At 50.5% G+C, this 23,177-nt stretch overlaps 1 protein-coding gene across 2 annotated transcripts in view; it reads left to right on the top strand.

Annotated features, from left to right (window-relative positions):
• Gmpr (guanosine monophosphate reductase) overlaps positions 1-19,712 on the top strand; it is a 37,675-nt gene extending 17,963 nt beyond the window's left edge. For both annotated transcript variants that reach the window (XM_085699439.2, XM_048415270.3), the window contains 5 exons: positions 3,046-3,127; positions 5,702-5,808; positions 13,220-13,262; positions 15,892-16,051; positions 19,191-19,712. In XM_085699439.2, coding sequence (XP_085555565.2) covers positions 3,046-3,127; positions 5,702-5,808; positions 13,220-13,262; positions 15,892-16,051; positions 19,191-19,371 — 573 coding nt within the window. In that variant the 3' untranslated portion in view covers positions 19,372-19,712. The remainder of the gene's footprint in view (positions 1-3,045; positions 3,128-5,701; positions 5,809-13,219; positions 13,263-15,891; positions 16,052-19,190) is intronic.
• The last annotated feature ends 3,465 nt before the right edge of the window (positions 19,713-23,177 follow it).

The following is a 23,177-nucleotide window of genomic DNA, read 5'->3' on the forward strand; positions in this document are numbered from 1 at the left end:
GCATAAGCAGGCAATTCCTGGCCTTGCAGCAGGTCAGGGCTCCTTGCTTTGCTGTTCATCCATGGCCAACTGGGGAAGGAAAGGAAGGCAAAGGTGCTGGCTGAGGGGAGGGGCTAACTATTCTTAAGTATTTTCCTGCTCAACATTCTAGATGCTCTTGAGTTAAAACAGACTTGGCACGTCTATTTTCTTTTCCTCTCTTTTTTTTCTTTTTTGATTTCGTTTTTGGGCATTGAACCTATGGTTTCATACGCTTAGACAGGGATGTTCTTATTCTGTCCCCCTCTCCCCTCAACCCTGGATGGAACCCAGGGCTTTAAAAATACTAGATACATGTTATATTAAGTCACATCCCAGCCATTTTTTTAATATTTAGAGACAGAACCTCACTAAGCTGTCTCCACTAGCCCTAAATTTGTGATCCTATTGCATTGCCTGTCTATATTGGTTGGATTATGGGCATGTGTCACCATGCCTGGGCATCATTTCATTTTTGACTAGGGCCTTGAAGCTAGAGGTTGCCTTGCTTCCCTGGGTCTATTAATTTGCTTTCTAACAAAAAACCTGAGAAAAAGTGAGATTTGTTTTGGTTTCTGGTTCCAGAAATTGCAGGTCATGGTCACATAGCTCTGAAGTTTCTGGGTCTGTGTCGAGGTGAGCATCATGGCAGGGTGTATTTGGTGGAGGAAAACTGCAAACCTCATAGGGAAGCAGAGACTCGGAGATGAAGGTGCTAAGGATGAGAGACACACTCTAAGGACATGTCCTCAGTACCCACTTCATCTAACTGGGCTCTGGTCTCCTGAAGTTCCTACTTCCTTCACCCCAAGAACTTGAGAAGTTAGGAATTTACCAATGGATGAACCTATTGATACAGTAGCACCCTCAATTCCCCGAGTCCCACCTGCCAATACTGCTGCATCGTGGACCTAGCATTTGCCTATGAGCTTTGGGGATATTTTAGATATAAGCCATGACCCTGAGATAGTGGGTGGGGGGTAGGGTGCCTGACAGGAACAGCTTCCTGTCTCCGTGCCTCAGATCAGGGCACATAGTTTTTGCTTTGTCATGGCTGTCCAGGACGTGAACAGGCCTTACACTACCACAGTCACAGGGCGTATCATGCTTCCATAGACTGTCACACTCTCAAGCCTGTATCTGCCCCCTACACAAGGTGCTTTGCACACTCACTTAATGACCCTGACCAGCCCCTCCCTGCCCACAGACCTCTGACCTGTGACCAAGGGGGCCACCTATGCAGAACTGGAAACTTCGCTCCAAAGCCCGACTGTTATTTCTATTTCTCATATGGTCCTGTCCTCTTTTGTCTGAACCGAGTCTCCGTGATTTCCAGTTGAACCATTCCTGTTGGAGAAATGCACAATTTTTCACTTTGTGAAGGACACATCTTGGTGGCTAACTCTTTGGTCATGCTTGCGATGGTTTCATTGAGAGAGAATCTCAGAGCTCATGGAACAAGGGACGTACCCTCTTTTGTGGTCTCATTTTTTTCCGGGAAACCTGGCTAGAAAAGACATCTCACCAGTAGTGAGAGCTTATGTGATATTTTCTTCTTAGTATTTTATGTCTATAACCACTGTTGATTTGATATATGAAAATCAGGCCCACACTGGCACATTAATTTTCATTATTACTGAAGTTGAGTACACTCCCTGATTAGATCAGCCGTGTCCGCCTCTTTTGGTTCTGATAGCGTTTTTTCTTATGGTGCTTCTGAGTTGTGCATGTGTTCCAGCCGGTCGCCCTTTGTCACTGCTTCACGTGCTTTTCTCTAGCTGGCTCTTTGTTGGTTGGATCATCTACTCGCATGCATTTCGTTTTTGTGTGGATGGTTCTAATTCTGCCTTTACACTCCCCAGCTGAGTTTACAGGAAAACAGTGCTACCTTTAACCCTGCTCCAGTCCTCCGTCTGTGACATCTGCCATCCTTTTCTGTTGGCAGCTGGGGCTTCCATTCAAGCCGGCCTCGTCACCTCTTTCTCACAACCTTCTTCTGTGAAGTTCAAGTTATTTTGTTTAAGTTTTTAAATTTTTTTTTTAAAAAAGGATGATGGTTTCCCTCAGGGAGTTAATTTAGCGAAAGGCCACTTGGGCTTTGGTGGGAGTACAACAAGCAAGGCTGCATTTTTGCAACATGGGACTTTGCCCGCTTGTGAACATCCAGTCAGGGCATGTTGCCAGGCATCCTGAGTACCAGCTGAAGACGCCACGGGGGCAGTGAGTTGTAATGAAAGGCCTATTTTTGCTCTCTCAAGCTCCTGCAGCCAGAGAGCTTGTACTATTTCCAGCGCAGATGCATTCTCGCGCTTGATGGATTCTGCCACTTCCTGGCTTGCGGGTCTATTCTTAGGGCCGAGGCTTCACTCCATTTGTAGACAGAGCCTGTGCCAGTGGCATATGGCCCAGTAGGGCCTGCCTGCCCTTTTCTACCAAGGTGGGAACCCCAGCCCAAGGACCAGACACTCGGGTGTTTTCTCAACTGCGAGAAGGTCCGTTTTCTAACTGTGACTTTCTGGGTTCTGTAGAGATTCTCCAGGGCTTTCACAGATGCCAAAGTAGCTTATGCCCATTGCTAAGGGTTTTGGTCAGCTGACTGTGTTTCATTGCTCATGGATTTGGGGTTCCCTACAAGATTTTGTTTTGATCTGATCAGTGTTGAGATGTTTCTTAAGCCTGGCCTGGACACCCTCAGATTTCCTATGTTTCTAAAAATTCTGCCTTTCTGTAGCTTCACATATCATTAGTTCACCCAGGTGACTTCCTCAAAAGGGATCTCCTGGCATCAGCTTCTGCGTTGAAATTTACTGGAAGAGGAAGCCAGGAACATAGTCACTGAGTCTCAGACTTAAATCACCTTCAAAATTGGTAGTGTTTTCTTTTTGTCTCCTGGGACCCTGGTAGCCTTAATACACACAAACTCTTGTGTCAGGAGTAGATCTTCCCACTGACCACCCCACGACCCCTGTACCTCACCCCCCGAGAGTCATTTTCCTATGATGGAGAGTTGTGTTCTTCTTGTCACAGGCAGGAAACGTGGTGACAGGAGAGATGGTGGAGGAGCTGATTCTCTCTGGAGCAGATATCATCAAAGTGGGAGTTGGACCAGGTAAGACCTGTTGATCTCAGGAGGGCTGTCTGTGGGGAGCAGGGGACTGGGTAAGACCTGTTGATCGCAAGAGGGATCTGTCGGACCTATGGGATCACAGGAGGGCTGTCTACAGGGAGCAGGCAACTGGGGTTTTGGCTTCTGGAGGTGGCTACATGGGAACCAAGAAAGACACCCAGGGGCTCAGGGCACAGTCTGTGTCTCCATGAAATGATGTCACTGAGCTGCTCCCTGATGACCTTCTCCATGAGCAGGTGTGTGCTGTGGGATAATCTTTTTGTACACTGTGAACACATGTCTCTGTTTTACCTCATAATTAATAAAAAGTCTCCGTGTCATATTTCGGGAGCTGGCGGTCCAGAGAAAGTCCAGTCCAGGCATGTAGCTGAGCTCTGAGACCCTGCTTTGGCATTTTTGTGTGGACGAGCAGGCTGTGCAGATCACTGAAGAGGAAGGTCGGGGTGGGGAATACGTGAGGACGGTGAATGAACAAGGATAACTAGGCTCATGTGCGCGTTGGAAGGACCCCAAACGTTGTAGACAGGCTCGTGACTAAGCATCCACGTTGGAACATGACCTGTGGCCCACATTGACTCCCCAGTTGATAACAAATCCACCTCTTAGACACTAGGGCCACCCGTAGGGCCTCTTGAATGAAGGAACCAACTAAAGTCATTTCGGCCTTAGCCTGTGAGTTGCTGTTTCTTTCTGGGCCTGGCTGGCATTTGTCTTCCTGTTTCCCACACCCAAGCATGCATTCTCACTGCCATGTTTTAAAATTCTGCCCTGGACATCCATTATTACCCAGACACTAGTATTGGAGAGAAGGAAAAAAAAAAGAAGAAGATAGACAGTTTATCTGGGACTAAAAATAACAGCAGATACACTGCCCCCCCCACACTAAAAATAACAACCTTCTACCCCTAAAAGACAATCTTAAAAAGGAAGCAGAGAGGAAGCGCCTGTGAGGGGCATGTGGGTGAGTGCTGCTATAGGCGTATGACCTCTTGTGCTATGACCTAGCGCGTGTCAGTGTGTATATTGAAAACCGGCCCCGAGTGTGTATATTGAAAAACAGCCCCGTCTTCTCACAAAGCGTGCGGACTTCTAACCTTCAGGAAGACGTCAAGCTCGGCTGTCTTCCTGTGCTTCTCCTCACTGCCACCCACTTAGGCAGTGCATAACTTTCTGAGCAAGACAAACAGTTCCTGGTCTGCCCCTCCAGCAGCACGCAGAGACCCCACAGGACATGCTGTAGGAGGTGAGCGAGCGGCAGAGCAGGAGGGTGGCGGTGACTCAACTCATGCTTGAGTCCCTGCATTCTTTCCATGCTATTTATAGCGCTCCCAGGCATGAGGCTCCTTCTCCGTGTCAGGTTAGCCGAGAGGGTGAAATCTCCACAGTTTACTATCCAGCAGAGAAAACAGTCCCCGGAACTCCTCCACAAATAATAATTGAAGCGGGCTTCTCAAAAGACAATGCAATACGCAGCTTCCCTGGGGCAGTGACATTTCAGATGAAGTCTGACAAATGAAAAAGGGTTGCCTGGACAGTAGGGAATGTTAGGTGGGTGGTGAAGGGGAGAGAGAAGAGAAGGAAGGGAAAGGAGGGGATGGGAGGGAGGGAAAAACTCATAGTACAGAGAACCCCCTGAGGTGAGAAGAAACTTGCTGAAAAGTCAGTGGTAAGCGCACAGGGAAAGGGGGCAGATAAGACGGGAGGCCGATGGGGCACGGAGGTGGGTACTCACTTGCTTTGGGGATAAGATGTGATTAGAAGTGGGAATAGGCGACATAGGATCAAGATATTGGTGTTCTCCTGGACCCAAGAGAACACAACCAGGACTGAATGGGACATTGGGACAGGAAGAGGCAAGGAAGAAGGATATCCGTGTGTTGGCATGACTACTGAAAGCCAAGCTGACCTCAGGTCTAGGCTGAGTGGGGACTCAGGCCAAGGAGATGAATGGAAGCTGGGCTATGTTTGGCCCAGGGTTGAATGAATAGAAAAACAGTTATAGGGTTTCCTCTTCCCGAGGGTTTGTAAAGATCAGGCCCAGGGACAAGCCCTTCTTCTTCCTAATACAAATGTGCTCCATTACAGCCACACCAGGTAGATATTGGGTTTCCAGTCTCCTAGGCTGAGCCGTGGAGTGTGGAGAGTAGCTTGGCAAAAGTTGAAGGTGAGGAAGCTTGGAGAAGGCTGGGAGGATTCCCAGTGGGCTCTGGAAGTGGAGTCTGCGTATGTGGAAGAGTGAAGGATGCATGGGGGGGGAGAGGAAGCTAGAGCTGGTGTTCCTCCATTGTAGGGGAGCAGACATCGCATCAGAAGGGGCACTGAGGGTCGTGTGAGAGACGATGTCTAGGACGTTTGCCAAGGACAGTGGTGAAGACTTGAGGGGCGCATGTGGCCGGTGATGTGGTCCATAGTGAGACCTTGTAACTACAAGCGCTTATCCTGCCAACATGCCCACGGCTTCACTGGGGCAGGGCGATATGATGGTGAAGGGCATCATTTTATGTTGTGTCCTACCTGTGCTGAACCAGCCCTGCATCCACCTCTCCTTCCATGCAGGTTCTGTGTGCACTACCCGAACCAAGACAGGAGTGGGCTACCCCCAGCTGAGTGCCGTAATAGAGTGCGCTGACTCTGCCCATGGCCTCAAGGGGCACATCATCTCTGTAAGTATTACAAGGTCTGGAAGCCTGTGGGGACCATGGGGAGATCATGACTATGGCCCTGGCCCTCAGGGGCCATGCTGTCTTCAAAGAACCTTTTTTTCCAAATACTGTCACATTCTACATGTATTAAAGATTTGGATGTCAGGATGAATTTGCGTGGGGCTGACATAGGTCATCGGATCTCAGATCCAGGAGTTGGGAAATGCTTTGGGAAGTGATATGAAAAGGGGGTGGTTTGTTCCAGATAAAGTGGTATAAGGGAGCTGAAGAACATTTATGAAACAAGAGACGAGGACAATTAAAAAGACCTCAAAGTCACCGTTTGGGGGTGGTGACCTGGGAAGGGGCAGAAGAATGTGTCACAGATGAATTCCAGGGCAAATGTGGGCAAGAACTCTGGGGGGGGGGGGCTTGTGAAAAGCTGGGGCTTTCTTCTGAGGGTCATAGGAAGACATCGAAGATGTTAGTGCAGAAGGCGAGTGGCTTGTCTTATAGCAATCATCGGGCTCCTTTGGGAAGGATTGGGAAGGAACAGGCTGAGGGAGGGATCTAGCTGGGAAGGTGTGATTCAGACTGGGGGTGACCATGCCGTCCACTAAGGGCTGGGCAGCAAGTCTGCAGAGCCACACACCAACACGAAGGGTGTTTAGGGGAACTAAATCTTGGCAGTGGAGTTGGTATTTGTAGGGCTGGTAACGAAGGAAGAGTCTGCTTCTGCCTCATGGGTTGGTTCACAAGAATGACTGAGGACAAAATTCTCTTTGGTTTTGTGGGTTCATGTTGATTTTTGAGGGACATGACAGGCACTGAGGAGGATTTTGGAGACCTGGCAACTGAAGAGCCCCTTGGTCTTGGGAATCTATGAATGGCTGAGGAAGCAGGAGGGTGAGCAGATGAGAGGCGGACCTCAGACCTGGCGTCAGGGGCATCTGACAGGAGGAGCGAGTGAGCTGAGGTCGGTGGGTGCTTCCACTTCACCTGTCACTTGTGGAGGGCATGGGAACGAAGGAGTTGGGCACGGCGCCAGCATTCTGACAGAGCTCCTGAGCAATGATGTTGCTCACCATCATAGCCATCAGGCGTTACTAAGGACTGAGTGATTGAATGACAAGGTGTGGTGGGTCCTTGCCTTCTGGGCACCTACTCCACACCATTCCCTGAACAACAGTGTAGATCGCTGGCGATCGGTCTGGGAGTTGAGCTGCTCACTCTGGGCTCATGTTGTGGTGGACCATGGCACCTGCTTGTGGAGCCGAGACGGATGGACGAGTGGAGGGATGGAAGGCTAATGTGTCCGGTTGTTCCTTGGTATACTCAGGCAGTGGGGTCCAGCTCTTCTGTGGAGCACACATTTATTGAAGTAGCATGTAAAACACTGACAGCATCATGAATCTGCATTTGCGAGCAAGGGCCTTTAATCTAGCTGGAGCCACCCGGGAGTACCAGGCTTTAGTCTGCCCATGACTCCAAGTTCCTGTCAGGAACTAGCTGTGAGGATGTTTCCAAGAAGCTTGTATTTATACCTACCCATTCCTGGACACTCTAAAGTTAACTCTTTACGAGGTCAGCCCTGTTGACTTTTCCAGGGGAGATGGGAACGGGCATCTGTTTACACCAGTTTAGGCAGAGACGCCAGAACAGAGAAATGATCCCACCCAAAGCCAGCTCGGTGAGCCAGTGGTTATGGGGCTTGCTTACAAGGACATGGTTGAGGAGGATGTGTGCCAGAAACAGCTGCATCACTGCCAAGTGCCACCTGGATGTGAGTGACCGTCTCCCAGATGTGTCTTAATGTGGCTGCGGTCCCAAATACAGTCAACCTCCTAGCTCCTTTATAATCCAAAACCACATGCAGTAGGGCAGGAAGGCGTGAGTGGCTGGGCTTTCACTCTCATCAGACCCTCCCCACCCCTTCCTGCTAGGAGGACTTGGCCTGATCTTGTGAGGGTCACATGGTCAGGTCATCACAGTTGCTCCAATGTTGTGACTTTAAGGACTGTCTCCTAGCAGGAGGACAGCCCCCAAACCTCAGGTGTGATTGTAAGGCTCCATTACCAGTGATCGTTGCCACCAGGGGTCACATATTTTGACCTCACCTCACATACAGGTCCTGAATGGCTCCTGCTGGCAATTGAGTGGAGGTTATGCCATGTTCGTGAGTCTGTCTTAGGATTTCTATTGCTGTGATAAAACACCACAAGCAAAAGGAACTTGGGGAGGAAAGGGTTTATTTCAGCTTCCAGTCCCATGTCACAGTTCATCACCGAGGGAAGTCAGGGCAGGAGCTCAGAGGCAGGAGCTGATGCAGAGGCCATGGAGGAGTGCTGCTAACTGGCTTGCTCCTCATAGTTTGCTCAGCCTGCTTTCTTGTACCATCCAGGGCCAGCGACATAGGGGTGGCACCACCTACAGTGAGTTGGGCCTACCCACATCAAAAAGCAATCAAGAAAATGCACTACAGACTTACCTACAGGAAGATCTTATGGGGACATTATTTCAATTGATAGTCCCTCTTCTCAGATGAGTGTAACTCAGTGGTTCTCAACCTTCCTAACGCTATGACCCTTGAATATAGTTCTTCATGTTGTGGTGACCCCCATGTATGATTCTTTCACCACTGCTTTATAACTGAAATTTTGCTACTGTTATGAATTGTAATATAAACATCTAACATGGAGGCTATCTAATAGTTGATCCCATGGGGGTCGTGACCCACATGTTGAAAACCATTGCAAGGTTGACAGAGACCTAACCAGGACAAGGTCTTACTATAGGCTTGTTCAGACACCATCCTTATGTCTAAGAACTTCAAACTTCCCAAAGATTGGGATATGGTGGGGTAGACATACGTATGCCTCCCAGGTGACTAAAGGGAGGTCACCCAGCTTCTGTGCACAGCATTCCGTCATAGCTAGCCTAACTCAGCCATTCTGTTTCGTGTGGTGGCCAGACTAGCAAGGCAGTGACAGCTTGTTAGAAAACCTTGGGCCCTACTCCAGACCTGACCAACTAAATCAAGAGCTCAGAAGGTGAGCTCAAGGATCCCTCTAGACCCCCCCCCCCACCTGTCCTTGACCTTGAGAACCACTGGTTTCTACAGAGGAGTCTAGGCCTCACTGGCTAGTTCCAGAGCCAGGTCCCACTTGGAGTACTGGGAGCCACTTCTGTGTAGATTAGCGATGGTGACCGCCCAGGCCTGCAGTACTGTTGCTTTGGGAAGAGTACACCTGGTAGACTTAGTTGTGTGCTCTGAGATTCTTTCTTTTCTACCTATGGTAGATTTCCCACATGGGGTGAGGAACTCACTGTGTTGCTGGAAGACCAAACCGAGTTTAGAGTGTCTCTAGGCCTTGGTCCCCGCACTTCAGCTTGTTGCACATTTCCAGACCCCCCAAAAGATGTTGACCCCAATGTCACTCTCTTAAGGTGTTTCTCAAGTAGTTGCTGCCTCTGCCAACTGGACCAAACCTGCTGGTTATTTGAGATCCTGCTACAAGGTCCAGTTTCCTTCACGCTGACTCAGTTCAACCTGTAATAACTGAATCAGAATTCTGTGTGGCTGAGGTACAGGAGGAAGTTACGGAGGATGGGGTCTGTTCAGCAGGCAGTGGAACCAACGGGTCAGGCTTCAAGTGTTTCTGTCATGGTCCACACGGGAGGAGGCAGGGAGAAGGACCCCTGATTCAGTCATGATACATCAGGTACAAGCAAAGCTCAAGGTGTGACCAGTTAATTGTCTGCTTGCATCACCATTTAGATAGATCTAACCAAATCCATTAAATATTGAAGTTTTGGGAGGCTTGGCGAATTCACCAATAAATTAGTACTTAACTCAGGAAAGTCTGAGCAATGCCTAAAAAACACAAAGAAGAAAACTCGTATCATTAGGAAGGCTGTCTTAAGAGGCTGTTCCTAATCTCATTTCTCCACTGTTACAGCTGTGTGGTCCTAGGGGCTTCATCAGTCCTCTCAGCTGTGTGGTCCTAGCAGAGCCACGGTTTCTCAGCTGTGTGGTAGTAGGAGAGCCACGGTTTCTCAGCTGTGTGGTCCTAGCAGAGCCACTGTTTCTGGGCTGTGTGGTCCTAGGAGAGCCACGGGAATTCTCAGTCTTGTTTCTCCACCCAGTACAAGATACCAACCTTAGAATCTTGACTTTGAATGAGGAACTGAGTAAGTTTAGAGTAGCTCTCAGCCAAGGAAAGTACTTGATTTGAGTCCTTTGTCATCATTCATGCCTGCCTACTCCCCCTCCCCCGCCCATCCTGTCCCTTGCTTGCTCTCCCCATGTTTTTACAGTCTTCCAGCAGCACACTGTCACCATGTGAAGGTGGGTACGTGTCTTAGATGGCAGGAGAATGCCCCACGTTCAATCTTCCTAGAGCACCGTGGGATTCTTTGAACAGGCTTGGGATTACCTGTAAAGTGTGGAAGGTGCCAGTTTCGTCTCCTTGACACATCGTGTGAATTTGCACTGCACTCGGCTCTTCTTGTAGTCTGGCCTATTGGGTGTGCACCACCCATGTCGTAAATGTATGTACTAGCGGTGTGTGAACAGATAACACTGTGAATATGATTCTCTCTGTGGTATTACACAACCATGTTAACCAAGGCCTTTGGTCAACTTGGAAATAGGCTTGTTTTCTTTTCTTTTAATTTTAATTTTTTTATGAGTATAATTGTTTTGCTTCCATGTATCTGTGCACCATGTCTGCCTGGTTACTGTGGAGGCCAGAAGAGGGCATCAGATCCCACAGAACTAAAGGTACAAACAGTTGGAAACCACTGTGTGCGTTCTGAGAATTGAACCCAGGTCCTCTGGCAGAGCAGTTAGCTGGTAGCCTTTCAGCTGAGCTCTCTCTTTCCAGCCTGAGGCTTTTCTTGAGGTCTCAGGAGCACAGGTCTTCTGAGTCAGGCTATAGCACTGACCACAATCCTGTAGAATTATCAGGCACTCACATGAAAAGTCCTAGTGTAGCCCCAAGCTACTTAAATGAGCAAAGATTATTCTAAAGTCACATTGTTGGAGACCTACGTTAATGGAGGCGTGAGTTTATGTAATCTGATTATGATTAGGAATCCTGTGCAGAGAGCTGGTTTTAAGTTTTGTTTATTTTGTGTATCTCTACATTTGTGCACGTGTGTAGAGGACAGAGGACACCTTTGGGGAGTTTCTGGTTGCTGTCGCTTGGCTGCTCCCAGGTTAGCTGAACTTCTCTGCCTGATTCTTGTGTTGGGATCATAGGTGAACACGGCCACACCCCGCTTTTTGCATGGGTTGCGGGGACTGGACTTGAACTTGGGTCATCAGGGTTTGCATAACTCGCGTTCCTATCTGCTGAACGACCTTTCCCGTTCCAGTTCCTAGGGCTGGTTTTGATCAAGGTAAAACTCTAGAAAATGAACAGGGTAAGCAAGGAACACATGGAAAGCCAACATTTGGAAGGGAAGAGGACCAAGCGTTGCAGAGCCACAGCTGTGTGGTGGGAATCCATTCAGCCAGTTACCTTTTGGGGGACCAGCCCTTAGGGCATGGTCTGAGGTGCTAGAGTCCACTGATAGAGCAAGAGAGTGAGCAGGCTTCCTCTTGCAGCTTAGCACTGTCCGCCCAGGAAGGCAGAGAGACGGCACGGAATCAACAACGGCTTCTGCCTTCTCTCTGTATTTGTGAGTTCGTCCCTTTCCAGTACAAACCTTTAACACATCAGTTTTGTTTACCTCAGTATGATTATGCAATACAGCTGTATCCATGCTGTTATACAGAGGGCTTTGCCCATATATGCCTTGTTCAGAGAGTCTGCCTCTCCAATAGTCAGGCCTTATGGGAGCCACACAAGAACAATGCACTTGACTGAACAAATGGTTACCATTAGAAAACGTTTGGAAAGACACAAACCAAGTCTTCAACACCTCCCCGGTGGTCAGCACTGCTAGCAAGAAAAACAGTGGGACTGGAAGCCTTTTATTTTTGTTTGTGTTTTTTGATGATTTCCCAGAGCCCTAGATGACCCTGAACTCCGAATCCTCCTGCCTCCACCTTCTCAGCACTGGGATCGAAGACATGCACCAGAATGGTTGGCTAAGCGGTAGGGTTTGAATCCTTCTCCTTGGAGTGTAGGGACCAATGAAGGGATAGAGAAAGAATGATGAATGGGGGGGGGCATGGTGCAGACCTGTAACCCCATCACTCAGCAAGCTGAGGCCCACTTGAGCTATGTAGTGAGACCCCCATCTCCAGTGAAACAGAAGAGTGCTGAGCCACAGAGCCCACTGCTTTCCGGGTGAGGTATTCATTAAGAAGTGCCTCAGGGGGCAGAGGCAGGTGGATCTCTGTGAGTTCGAGGCCAGCCTGGTCTACAAGAGCTAGTTCCAGGACAGGCTCCAGAGCTACAGAGAAACCCTGTCTCGAAAAACCAAAAGAAAAAAAAAAAAGTGCCTTGCCTCACTTGAACACAGTTGTCCCCCAACTTGAGATGCGTGGTTCTGTCTTGCAAACTGCCACCCAGGTTACCCCCACGGGTGCATACTGTGTTCTCTTCCTAAACCCAAATATCCAGCTTCACATAGCTGGCTCTTATCTTCGGGAGCTGGGTCTTTCCTTGGAGGACCATGCTGAGCCCTGCCTCCATCCCTGTCACTTTATCCCTGCCTGTCCCTATCTCTTCTCTTTGCTTCCTGGGCTGTCCTTCCGTGTTTTCCTGACACCCCAGAGCACCATCACCCTCCTTCCTGTGTCTGTATCATCCAGGCTCTGTTGGAGATATCAGAGTAGTCTGGGCATTTAGGGTCTGTTCATAAGGAAACATGTGAGTGCCATATCTTAGGGATTTAAAACTGGGTTGCAGTAGCCCGAGGTTGCAGATGATCCCCGCAGCCCAGGAGGACAGCCTGCGTTGTGTGGGCAGAGTAGATGTGGGCAGTGAGCTCTTATTGACGGACTGGAGACACAAGGCAGCTGAGAAGATAAAGCCGCCAGGTCTATGACCTTTTCTCGGCTCTTAAAATAATCTAGCACTCAGACTAAATAAATCTCACCTTGCACCAGGCAGGGAGGGAGGAGTGGCTTCTGAGTGGGAAGGAGCAGGGACCGTGGGGTGGCTGGGCACGTTACATAACGGTCTAGCAGAGGACAGTGGTTAGTCTGCTACACCTGGTTTTCCTCCCCCGACAAGGGTGCTTGAGCCTAGGTGGAGGAGGGGCTGGCATGCCAGTCTCTAACCATCAGAGGAAGGATGTGGTTGGGGAGCCCAAGTGCCCAGGGTAGTACCTTAGTTAGTTAGCCTCCAGGCTGTTGGGCCATCTGCTTGGCTAGGGGTGGAAGGTGTCTCCTGGTCACTTTATTCTCATGGGTGAGGCATGGTCTGGCTTGTCCCCTGTCCCCACCTTACTGATCCTCTCCTTCCTTTCTTTGAAGGATGGAGGCTGTACATGTCCAGGAGATGTCGCCAAAGCCTTTGGTAAGTGCCAGGGACAGCCCTGTCATTGGGGGAAAGAAGGGAGGAGGAGCTCTGGGCAGCTCGGAAGAACCAGATGGAAGAGGGAACCCCTGAGGGGCTTCTGGGCTTATTGGGAGTTTTCTTTGCCTGGATTTCATTCCCATCTGACACAGTCCTGGCTCAGTTTTGGTTCGGGTCTGTAGCTGAGCAAGCTGGGTGTTCAGAATGTGGATCTGTGCTGAAGCCATGCCAGCCAGGAGCAGGTCAGATTGTGATGGTTTCATTGAGAATGAGAATGCCCAGGGCACCGGTGGCCCTGCGCAGTACTTGGTCTTGTTGTGAAGAGACCACCAGGTGGTTTGGGCCCAACCTGAAGCCGCACCCCACTGACTGAGTTCCCACCTCATCCTGGCTGGACCCCGTCTTGGCTTCCCACTAGAGGGCAGCAGTGCCCACTGTAACCCAAAAGGGCTCGTAGGGCCTCTAGGGTCCTGGTTTTTGCTCCACACTGTCCAATATCTCAACAAAAGAGGCAGGGTGGCAAAAACATGATTGCCCAGCCCTGTGCTGGCTGCTTAACTTTCCATAATCCTTATAGAAACCAGAACTAGCTGCCCAGCTCTGAATGTTAAGTGGTACTCTACACCGCACGCACGCACACACTCACACTGGAAACTTTTTGTTTCTTTTTAATATTTGGATGTATCCAGGCACACGCACGCGGAAGCCATGGGACACCTTATTGGATCCAATTCTCTCCTTCCACTATGTGGATCTGGGGGATCAAGCTCAGGTGTTTAGGCTCGGCAGCAAGTGCCTTAACCCAATGAGCCATCTATCTCACCAGCCCCTGTTGTTTTTAGAGATAGAGGAGCAGGCAGAGTGCGTTCCTGTTGGCAGGGTTTCTCAGCAACCCCAAGTATATCATTAAAAAACCCAAGTGTCCCTAGGTCAGCCGTGGAAGGAAATATAAACCTCTGTCTATTCCACCTTGCCTGGCTTACAGTCCAGAGGACAGAGGCCCCAGGGAAGAATGACATGGTCAGAGTCCTACAGTTCAGGGCAGAGAGAACGCCAGCTTTCTTGGTCATATCCTTAAGCATCATTTAGTGTGTGTGGCTTTCTTCTGTGACTTCCCAGGGACCACAGCACTTAGAGGGAGCTGAACACATTTAAAAAGCCCCTTCCTTCAGGAAAGACCTTGTTCCTGATCCTGGATCTGGCCCTTTGCTCAGCTCTCCTCCGGCATTCTCCCTGCTCTGTTAAAGTGCAGCCCTGCATGCCCTGAGAAGTGGGAGGGACCTTAGCTAGGAAAGGCCATTCGGAAAGCCAGTGGAGTGCTAAGAAATAGAACTCCCCGGGAACCATTTAACAGTTGTGCTTAATGGAGCTATGCTCAGGGTGCCACTGATGACGCCCTTCATCTGGAGGTCTGACCAGATCAGTCACCCCACTGTCCCCTTAAAACCACAGCAGGGGGGCTGTGGTCTTCATCGGTGTCTGGGAGCTGCTGACAGTACCCTGTGGAGTCCATGCTGTGCCTTGCTTACCAGGGGCAAGACCCACTCAGCATCCCTTATAACAGGCAACAGCAGCGTGGGACTGACTCCGTGCATACCCTAGGGGTAGGGCGTTCCTTATAAGTGACATCAAGGCTGTGTTTCACCTGCTGTGGACCTGCCCCTCCCCCCTTGACTACTCCGCACCTGGTTATGAATCAGTTTTGTTTTCGATTCCTCAGTGACTCAGGGAGAGGCATGGCTGTTGGTGCTTCACTTCCTAGGCCACTTTTCTGTTGATGGACGTTAATTTGGTTTGTGGCCGAGGAGGTTGGGATGCCCAAGAGCACAGCGTTGCCTGATCCCTAGAGAGGGCCTTCTTGCTGTCCCACAGCCTGACGGAGGGTATCACACGGAGGAAGAGCAAGTGTGTTTTACAGAGCTACTGAGATCTTCATGACTGTGGATAGATAACCTGCATGACTTCCCAGAGGCCTCCCCTCCAGGATCCATCCTCTTAGGAAACTGGGGGTCAGGGGTTAGTTTGTAACATGTGAACTCAACTAGTGCATCATATTTGATATTCATAGTTACCCAAGAACAGCATATAAAGATCACATAAAATTCTGGTGAATTGTTTTCTGTTTGAGATGGAGTCTCATCTAGCTTTGGCTAGCTATGTAGCCGAGGCTGACCTTGAACAACTTCTCCCCGTTCTGTCTCCACTCCCCAAGTGCTGAGATTATCAGCATGCCCTGCCATGCCTGGTTTACGCAGTGCGCAGTGCTGGGATCAAACCGGGGCTTCCTGAATGATAGGCAAGCACACTCCCAACTGAGCTGCATCCCCAGAGCTGCAGTGATTGTGCTGAATTCAAGTCAGACGATGCACTAAGATACATGCAATGTTTCAGGCTTTTGTGGACCTAAAGGAGAAAGACCTGTTTGGAAGGTGTCATAGCCAGTCACTGATACCTTTAGGTGCTGACTGTCTTGTCCGTTCCCCACTCACCCCCTGCAGCCTTCTGTCTTAGGAGGCGGCTGAGCCATTTTGTGATCAGACTCGGAGAGTGCAGCAGGCAAGCCTCTTTCCTGGCTCTGCGTTCTGAGCCCGCCTCTGCCCCCTCCTTTTGTCCATTCCTTGGTATGTAGGAGCCGGCGCAGACTTCGTCATGCTGGGAGGCATGTTTTCAGGCCACACCGAGTGTGCAGGAGAGGTGATCGAGAGGAACGGGCAGAAGCTGAAACTCTTCTATGGCATGAGCTCCGACACAGCCATGAAGAAACACGCGGGAGGAGTCGCTGAGTACAGGTATGGCTGCCGCGTGGCTCAGGCTGTGCCCACCAGTCTGGCTAGCTACTCTGTGTTATAGTCCCCTTCAGTGGGGGCAGGGGTGGGGGCAGGGGTGCTAGAAAACATCCCCAACATCTTTGTATGCTGCACCAACTTCCATCCTATTAGCATTTGTGAAAACAAGTGTGGGAAAGTTGGAGGTGTGTTTATAGGCCTGGGAGGGGCATGTGGCTGAATGGGAGTATTGCCTTGTCCTGAAAGAGACCCCACTGAGCAACCCCTGTCACCTCTCATCTCTAGCCTAAGATAACCCATTCTGCAGTCCTCAGGATAGCAAACAGATGGGACCTTTCATAGAGGACGTCCTTGCCTACAGTACTTCATTTAGGCCGATCATCTGCCCCCAGACCCTGACAGGTCACACAGGCAGTGTTTCCAGCTGGTTACCTGGATCGCCTAACTGCAGAGTCAGACCCTAGGCTGATGCATGGTTTTAAGACCCACAGTCTCCCCAAGGTCACCTGGTCGCTTCCATTCTCCTCCAGAGTCGTATATCCTCGTGTATGCTTAAGAGCCCTAGTTCAGAGCAGACCCAAAATATCACCCAGCTCCAGAAAGCCTGCCAGTGCAGCTCACTGGAGCCAGCTCTGAGGACAGGCTCTATGAAGGACACAGGGCTGAAGGTCTCACATGCTTAAAAACTCTGGACTCATATGAGGATGGGAAGCCTAACCTCGTTGGCTCATACCCTCTGTGCCCAGATAGTTGCCTCACCGTCAGATTATTTTTTCTTTTTGCAGGGTGTGGAATTCTGACATAATGTGTAAGGGGAGTCACATGACTCCACTGAGAGGCAGTGGCAGTGGTGTGGGATGTTCTCGAGTAGGGCAAGCTAACTGTAGTCGCCACCCCCCCCCAGTCATTTCCCTCCAAGTGGGGAGCCTTAATAAACATGGTGTTACAGTAGCAGGGCAGCTGGGCAGGCAAAGGTGTGGAGCCAGCCTCCGTGAGAAGTGGAACACACTACTGTCACTTCCTGTCACCTCCCTCCATGGTACCTGGACATTTGGCCCAGAATCCCTTTGTCTAACCAGCAGCCAGTTACCTTCCAAGGGCCATGTGGAGTCTGTGCTGGGCCGAGATGAAGCTGAGCCACATGGCCCTCTGAAGCACACCCTGCCCCCCAGCTGTTGTGGAAAAGTCCTCAAAAGAGCAGACAGGGAAAGGCAGGGCCAGCTGCAATGATACAGATGCCAGGAGCTGAGGGAGAAGCCCTCTGAGTGGCAGGGCGATCAGGAAGTTCCGCAGGATGAAAGTGTCACAGAAACGCTGAGCCTGGGTTCCGGAAGCGAGTCCGGATCTCAGAGGTCTTCATTTAGAATGCTGCAGGACCTCCATCCACAGTTAGCCTGAGCATCACAAGCTTAGCCTGCTCCTGTCTCTCTGGCACTCACGGTGACCGTCCCACAGGACGACTCCCTCCTCTGACCCCATGGCTAACTACTGCCTGGTTATTAGTGCTGGGCTAGCTGCTTGTCAATCATTAGCACTTATGTGCGTCTTACAGATGAGCAGATTTTGGGGTCCAGCCGTGAATTACTCACAAAAGATGATGTCAACCTTAGCAAAAGGGAAAGAATCTGGGAAGGTCATGCAATGTCTGAGAAGAACGCGATGGCAGCTGTTGTGGGCACACATGGGCACGCGTCTGTCTCCGGTCGCAGAGTTCTGAGATCTGAACCATCTTGGATGTGTGTCGGTGACTCTGGTCTCTTGAGCTTTCTGCTCTGTAGCAGCCACCAAGCAGCCTATCATCCAGCCAATGGTTTAAGGTGCCGGAGTTCATGAAAGGTATTGGGAACACAGGTGCTAAGATAGGTTTTTGAATTCCAGACAGTGAGTTTCAGGCCGAGTTTCCATTTTTCTAGTTAATGACTAGGCACAGAATGTTCAGGAGTTTGGGTACTTGTTAGGATTTGCCTGGTCCACGCCCTCTGGGATGCTGCCACAGACTGCATCTCCATTTTGCAGGACCAAGGTCTGACTTGTGGTAAAGCGGTTTCCTGGTGGCCTTGGAATGATGTCGTTTGATGGTGGTGTGTTAGACCCAGCCTCAATGACAAAGCCCTGCTCTGAATCTGTAGAGATGCCACCTGAAGTTCTGAGGGCTCCCCACTCAGAAAGCTCTCCCCTGGCTCTGAGCAACGGGTGTGGTGGTACATGGCAGCAAACGGAGCTGGTGGGTGCTAGAACCTGGCAAAGGACAGGTAGGCTGGAGGGTGTGCGGTCACTCCATCTTCAGGGCAAGACTTTCTATATGTCCTAGGCAGGCCTGTGTTGTCCATGGTGAGGACATTTAGCATCCACAGGGCAGAGGAGAGCAGACCTCTGTGCTTTTTCTATCAGTGAAAAAGGATGGATGGATGTGACCTAGTGGGTCTGTTTTTCCCAGGGAGGAATTCGGATATTGGCTATTTGGTGGTTGGTCCCAATAGGAGCCAAAACAGCAGAGCGACATTGCTAATACCAAGGAGAATGTCATTCCTGGGGATGGTGGGGGCAGGTGTCTCCATCTCTGTCTTGCTGACCATGACTTCTCTTTGAGTAGAGAAGTTCCTCTCGGCTTGGAGGAATATACCATCTGCTAGGGACTTGGTAAAGATGGCAGAGTATGGTCAAACACCATCCTGTGGATATACCATCACTGTTGGCCTCATAAACATTGAAGTTGTTGTCACATGGATCAGACCTGTACTGGATGGGGGAGGACCTCGTGCCACCCCACCCATCTCCAAGGAGCTATATAGCCAATGATTGCTGGGGGGGGGCAGCCATTTTCTTCAGCGGTGTGACCACTGTAAGGCACCCATGCTCTGCTAAATAGCCTCAACCTGGCATGAAGGATTAAATTCAGTGGGTCACAAGCAAATCAATAAAGCAAAAAAGACATGAAAACAGGGGGCCCTGATGAGAAAAGAGAGGGGCTTTGGTGGGAGCAGGATAAGAGAAGATCATGGGGAGTGAAAAATGACCAAAATACATCATCGACATGTATGACATTGTCAACAAAATGAAAGCTATAGCGGGGATAATTCTACCTGGGTGATTAAGGGAAAGCAAACTGGATTAACCCTCTTCCCCCTTCCTCCCCACCCAGGGCCTCTGAGGGCAAGACTGTGGAAGTGCCTTACAAAGGGGATGTAGAAAACACAATTCTGGATATCCTCGGAGGACTGCGGTCTACCTGCACCTACGTCGGGGCTGCCAAGCTCAAAGAGCTGAGCAGGAGGGCGACCTTCATCCGAGTGACCCAGCAGCACAACACAGTGTTCGGCTAACCTCAGGGATGCAGAGGTGTTGAGCGGAGTGGAAACCACCTCCGACCATGCTTCTCCTGTCCTCTTCCTGTCTGTCCCAGCGGGCTGGCTGCTCTGCATGGTGGGACAGTGCCACCGCTGATACCGACATCGAGTCCTTGTCCCGATTTTGCACCCAGAGGGCTTGGGGCTTGCCCTGGTGCCTGTGTGGAGCCCAGAAGCAGGGTGCTTGTGGGGCCCTGGGCCAGCACCTAGAACTCATTGCCTCCTCGTTTCAACCAACCCTTGTACCCTATCCTTCCACCTTTGCTTTCTTTCTAAAGGACAATGGTTTCACTTTTAATAGAAGGCTGTGGTCTTGATTGAGTGCTGGAGTTTGCGTGTTCAGGAGCATGGTTGTGTAGAGTCGCTAGAGTTGGGAAAGCCTCCTCAGCCAGGTAAGTGACCCTCAACTGTTAACACACAAGGCGCCTGGCTGGGGGAAAGGTGTGGCATGAGCCTAAGCAACTCACACCCCACCTACTGCCTCCAGCTTTTGTTGCTAAAAAGAAAATAACGCAATGGGTGGGGTCGATGGACTTGAGGAATCCTGCCCATGCTCCTGCTGAAGTCCTTCTTGGGAACAGGCCTTTTCTCCCTACCTGTTTGGAGCTGCTTGTAGCTAGCAAGCCTGTCCTGTCTTAGATTCTTGTATAGTTTTGTCACAGACAAAGACCCCACCAAACCTTTTTCTTTCCCTTCTCAGTCCTAACCTGAAGGCTAGCCCCTCTTTAAATAATTTAACTTTATGTGCATTGGTGTGAGGGTGTCAGATCCCCTGGAACTGGAGTTACAGGCAGGTGTGAGCTGCCATGTGGGCGCTGGGAATTGAACCCAGGTCCTCTAGAAGAGCATCCAGGAAGGATCTAGCTATTAGTCTAGGTTGACCCCAAACCTGCCATCCTCCTGCTTCAGCTCAGGTAGGCTGGCCCCTCTCCAAGAGCTTACAAACCATCTTGAAGTCCTACAGATGCTTTAGGAGATGATGAAGAAATCCTTGCTGAAAACCAAGTGCTCTGTAGCCTAAAGGGGCTTAAAATGGGAGTTAGAGGAAGTCCCTTGTACTGATGCTGCCTGGGAAGAAGCAGGTCGCTCTACAGTAGAGTGGCCATTACTGGTTGGTAAGGGGGACCTCTTGGTAAAAGGCCCCTCTTAGCCCCGAGAGCTGTCCTGCAGTGTGTCTGTCGAGCACTGATATCCATGAGGGCTAGGTTGTTTTGCTAACAAGGCCCATCAGCAGGCACAGGAATGTTTTCTTTGAAAAGGCAAGTGTGACGTGAGTGGCTAAGGATTGCTATTGCTGAGCGAGGGCTAGTTAATTGCCCAGTGTCAACACTACCTGATGCTGTAGGAAAGATCCAATCACACCAGTCCACGGGGGATTGCCCGCCCACTTCTAGTCTGGTATTTTTAAGGCTGTAGTTAAAGTTTGGGAGGTTTGCATTCTGAACCCTTCTCCAACCCCTGCTCCCAAGGCCAGAAGAGTTGTTCTTATACCCGTAGAAATGTAAACGGTCGTGCTCGGGAGGACTCTGTGATGGATGTGTTCACTACTTTTCTCAACTCTATGACCAAATACCTGGAAGAAGCAGCCTAAGGGAGAAAGGAATTTTTTCTAGCTCAAAGTTCAAGTGATACTGACCACCGTGGTGGGCAAGGATGGGAGTGGCTGGCAGCTGTGACCAGCAACACAGGCTGCTTGTTTGCAAAGCAGGAAATCAGATTACTGCCGACTCCTGCTCCATCTGCTTTTCCCCCACCTCCTTTATCCAGTCCAGGTCCCCAGCCCATGGTATGGTGCCCCTCACTTTCCAGTTGGGTCTTCCCTTCTCAGTGAAGCCTTTCCGGAAAGACCCTCACAGACACGCCCTTGAGTGTATTTCCTTGGTGACTGTAAACGCAGACAGGTTGACAAGATTAACCGCCACGAAGCCATTGCACAAGAGGCTATGCAATGCCAAGGAGATGTGGCACTTGTCTGGAGGACCCTACTTCCTCTCTGTTCCATCTGGGTCAAGGGTCCACCTCTCTGGAGCACGGGTTTCATCTTTTAGCCCCGAGGTCAGTTTAATGAGCCTAGAGTGAGTGAGAGGAAAAGGAACGCTTAAATCCATTAAAGTGGACTTGACACAGCTGTAAGGAAAGGTCTGTCTGGACCTGTGCCTTTCTCCAAACCTCCGGTGTTGTCATGAACTATGTGTCACCCGTGTCTTTCTTAGGCCTGGCTCCTGGGTTAACACTGCAGCATGTGCCACTGTGGGGCACAGTGCTCTGAGGGTGCCATGCCATGTATCCAGCATGCTCCCGCCCTGAGCTTCTGTTTCCTTCCCTCGCAGCATCACAGGCTGCTCATCTCTGTTCTCTATAAGCACTGTTGCAGACTAATGGCTTTACACACCCAGAGGCCCGCCCATTGCCATCTGGTTCTAGGCAGATGATGGCCAAGCTCTTGGAAAGCTCCAGATACCAAGGATCATCTTGGAGCAGAGGCTTCAGCAACAGAGCACACATTCCCTTTGCTGGAGCGAGTCCACGATGTAATGGGCCTAGAGGACCCCCTGTGTGAACATCCTTCAGCTCAGGCACTTACTACAACATGGACAGAGAAGTCCTGTTGTCCATGTATGTATGGGACTTCTTGTGATAGACTGGGAGGTGTGGTGGCATGAGTGACTGTGACAGCGTGAGGCTGCCTGCTCACATTGCTGTAGACAGGGAAGCCGAGCAATCAGTGTGGGCATCTGCCCTCCTAGGTGACAGTTATCGGGGAGCATCTTTTTTTGGGAAGGCAAGCACAGTCCTGGAGTAAGGAAGTGGGGACGTGGTACCTTTGGTCTCAGACTGGTGCAAGGCTGCTTCGAGTCTCGAGGAATGCCTCAGAGTAACACACCAAGCTGTGTGTTTCCTATTCAGCCTTTTGCGTTCTCCTAGCCACAAACAGTCTGTCGTCATCATCTATTCAAGTGAGCAGACAGAGAGCTTGCCCCCACCGTACACCGGGGTAACGCTTCTAGTCTGGTCCCTTGAGGCTTCCTGGCATGAGAGTACCCCCTCCACCGCCACACACTAAAATACAGTATGGAGAACCCCAAATCCTTGTTTCGGGGACTCCGTGCTGCTGGGTGGCCTGGTTTGCTGGGATGCGTCCCAATTGGATAGGTCAAAGATATAACCAAGACGAAAGTCGAAGCCAAGAGTTCCCATTCTTCCCCAGCCACGTGAGAACTCTGACCTGTTTCTGGCATTCTCCTTCTCCCCGGTGAGCTCAGATTTCAATTAGAGAACTCCGTAGGCACGAGTGTGGGTGGGAGCAGGACAGGACATACCTGGGGGTGGCTGCTCCTGGAGGCGTGGCTTGTCTAGGCAACGGCTGAGCCACATCTTTCCAAAACGGAGCCCAACACCAACCTGTGCACGGTCTTCTCGAGACAAGCGTGGAAGCGGCTTCTTGTGCCAGAAGACTTGCTCCACAGGTCTCCATGAGGCACGCACCACGGGGGGAGCATGCTCACCAGCTCCAGGTCACTTACCCGTTGGAGCAAAGCTGAAGAGCCTGCATTGATCATGCCACCGAAGGTGCGAAGCTGCCAGTCATTTGAGAAGAAAAACCTAGGATGGTGAGCAGATAGGAGATGCAGATTAGGGACATCCATGCCTCACATGACTGCCCGCCACCGGTCTCCCCAGGGTGAACTGAGGCGACGTGGCCAAGGCAGTGAGGAGGAACCCACACAGTTTTCTCAGCCACGGTTTTGGTTAGGGACCCAAGAGAAGACAAAGACGCAGGC

Source organism: Myodes glareolus, chromosome 14 (assembly GCF_982192425.1).
Source record: "Myodes glareolus chromosome 14, mMyoGla1.1, whole genome shotgun sequence".
Classification (NCBI taxonomy): Eukaryota; Metazoa; Chordata; class Mammalia; order Rodentia; family Cricetidae; genus Myodes; species Myodes glareolus.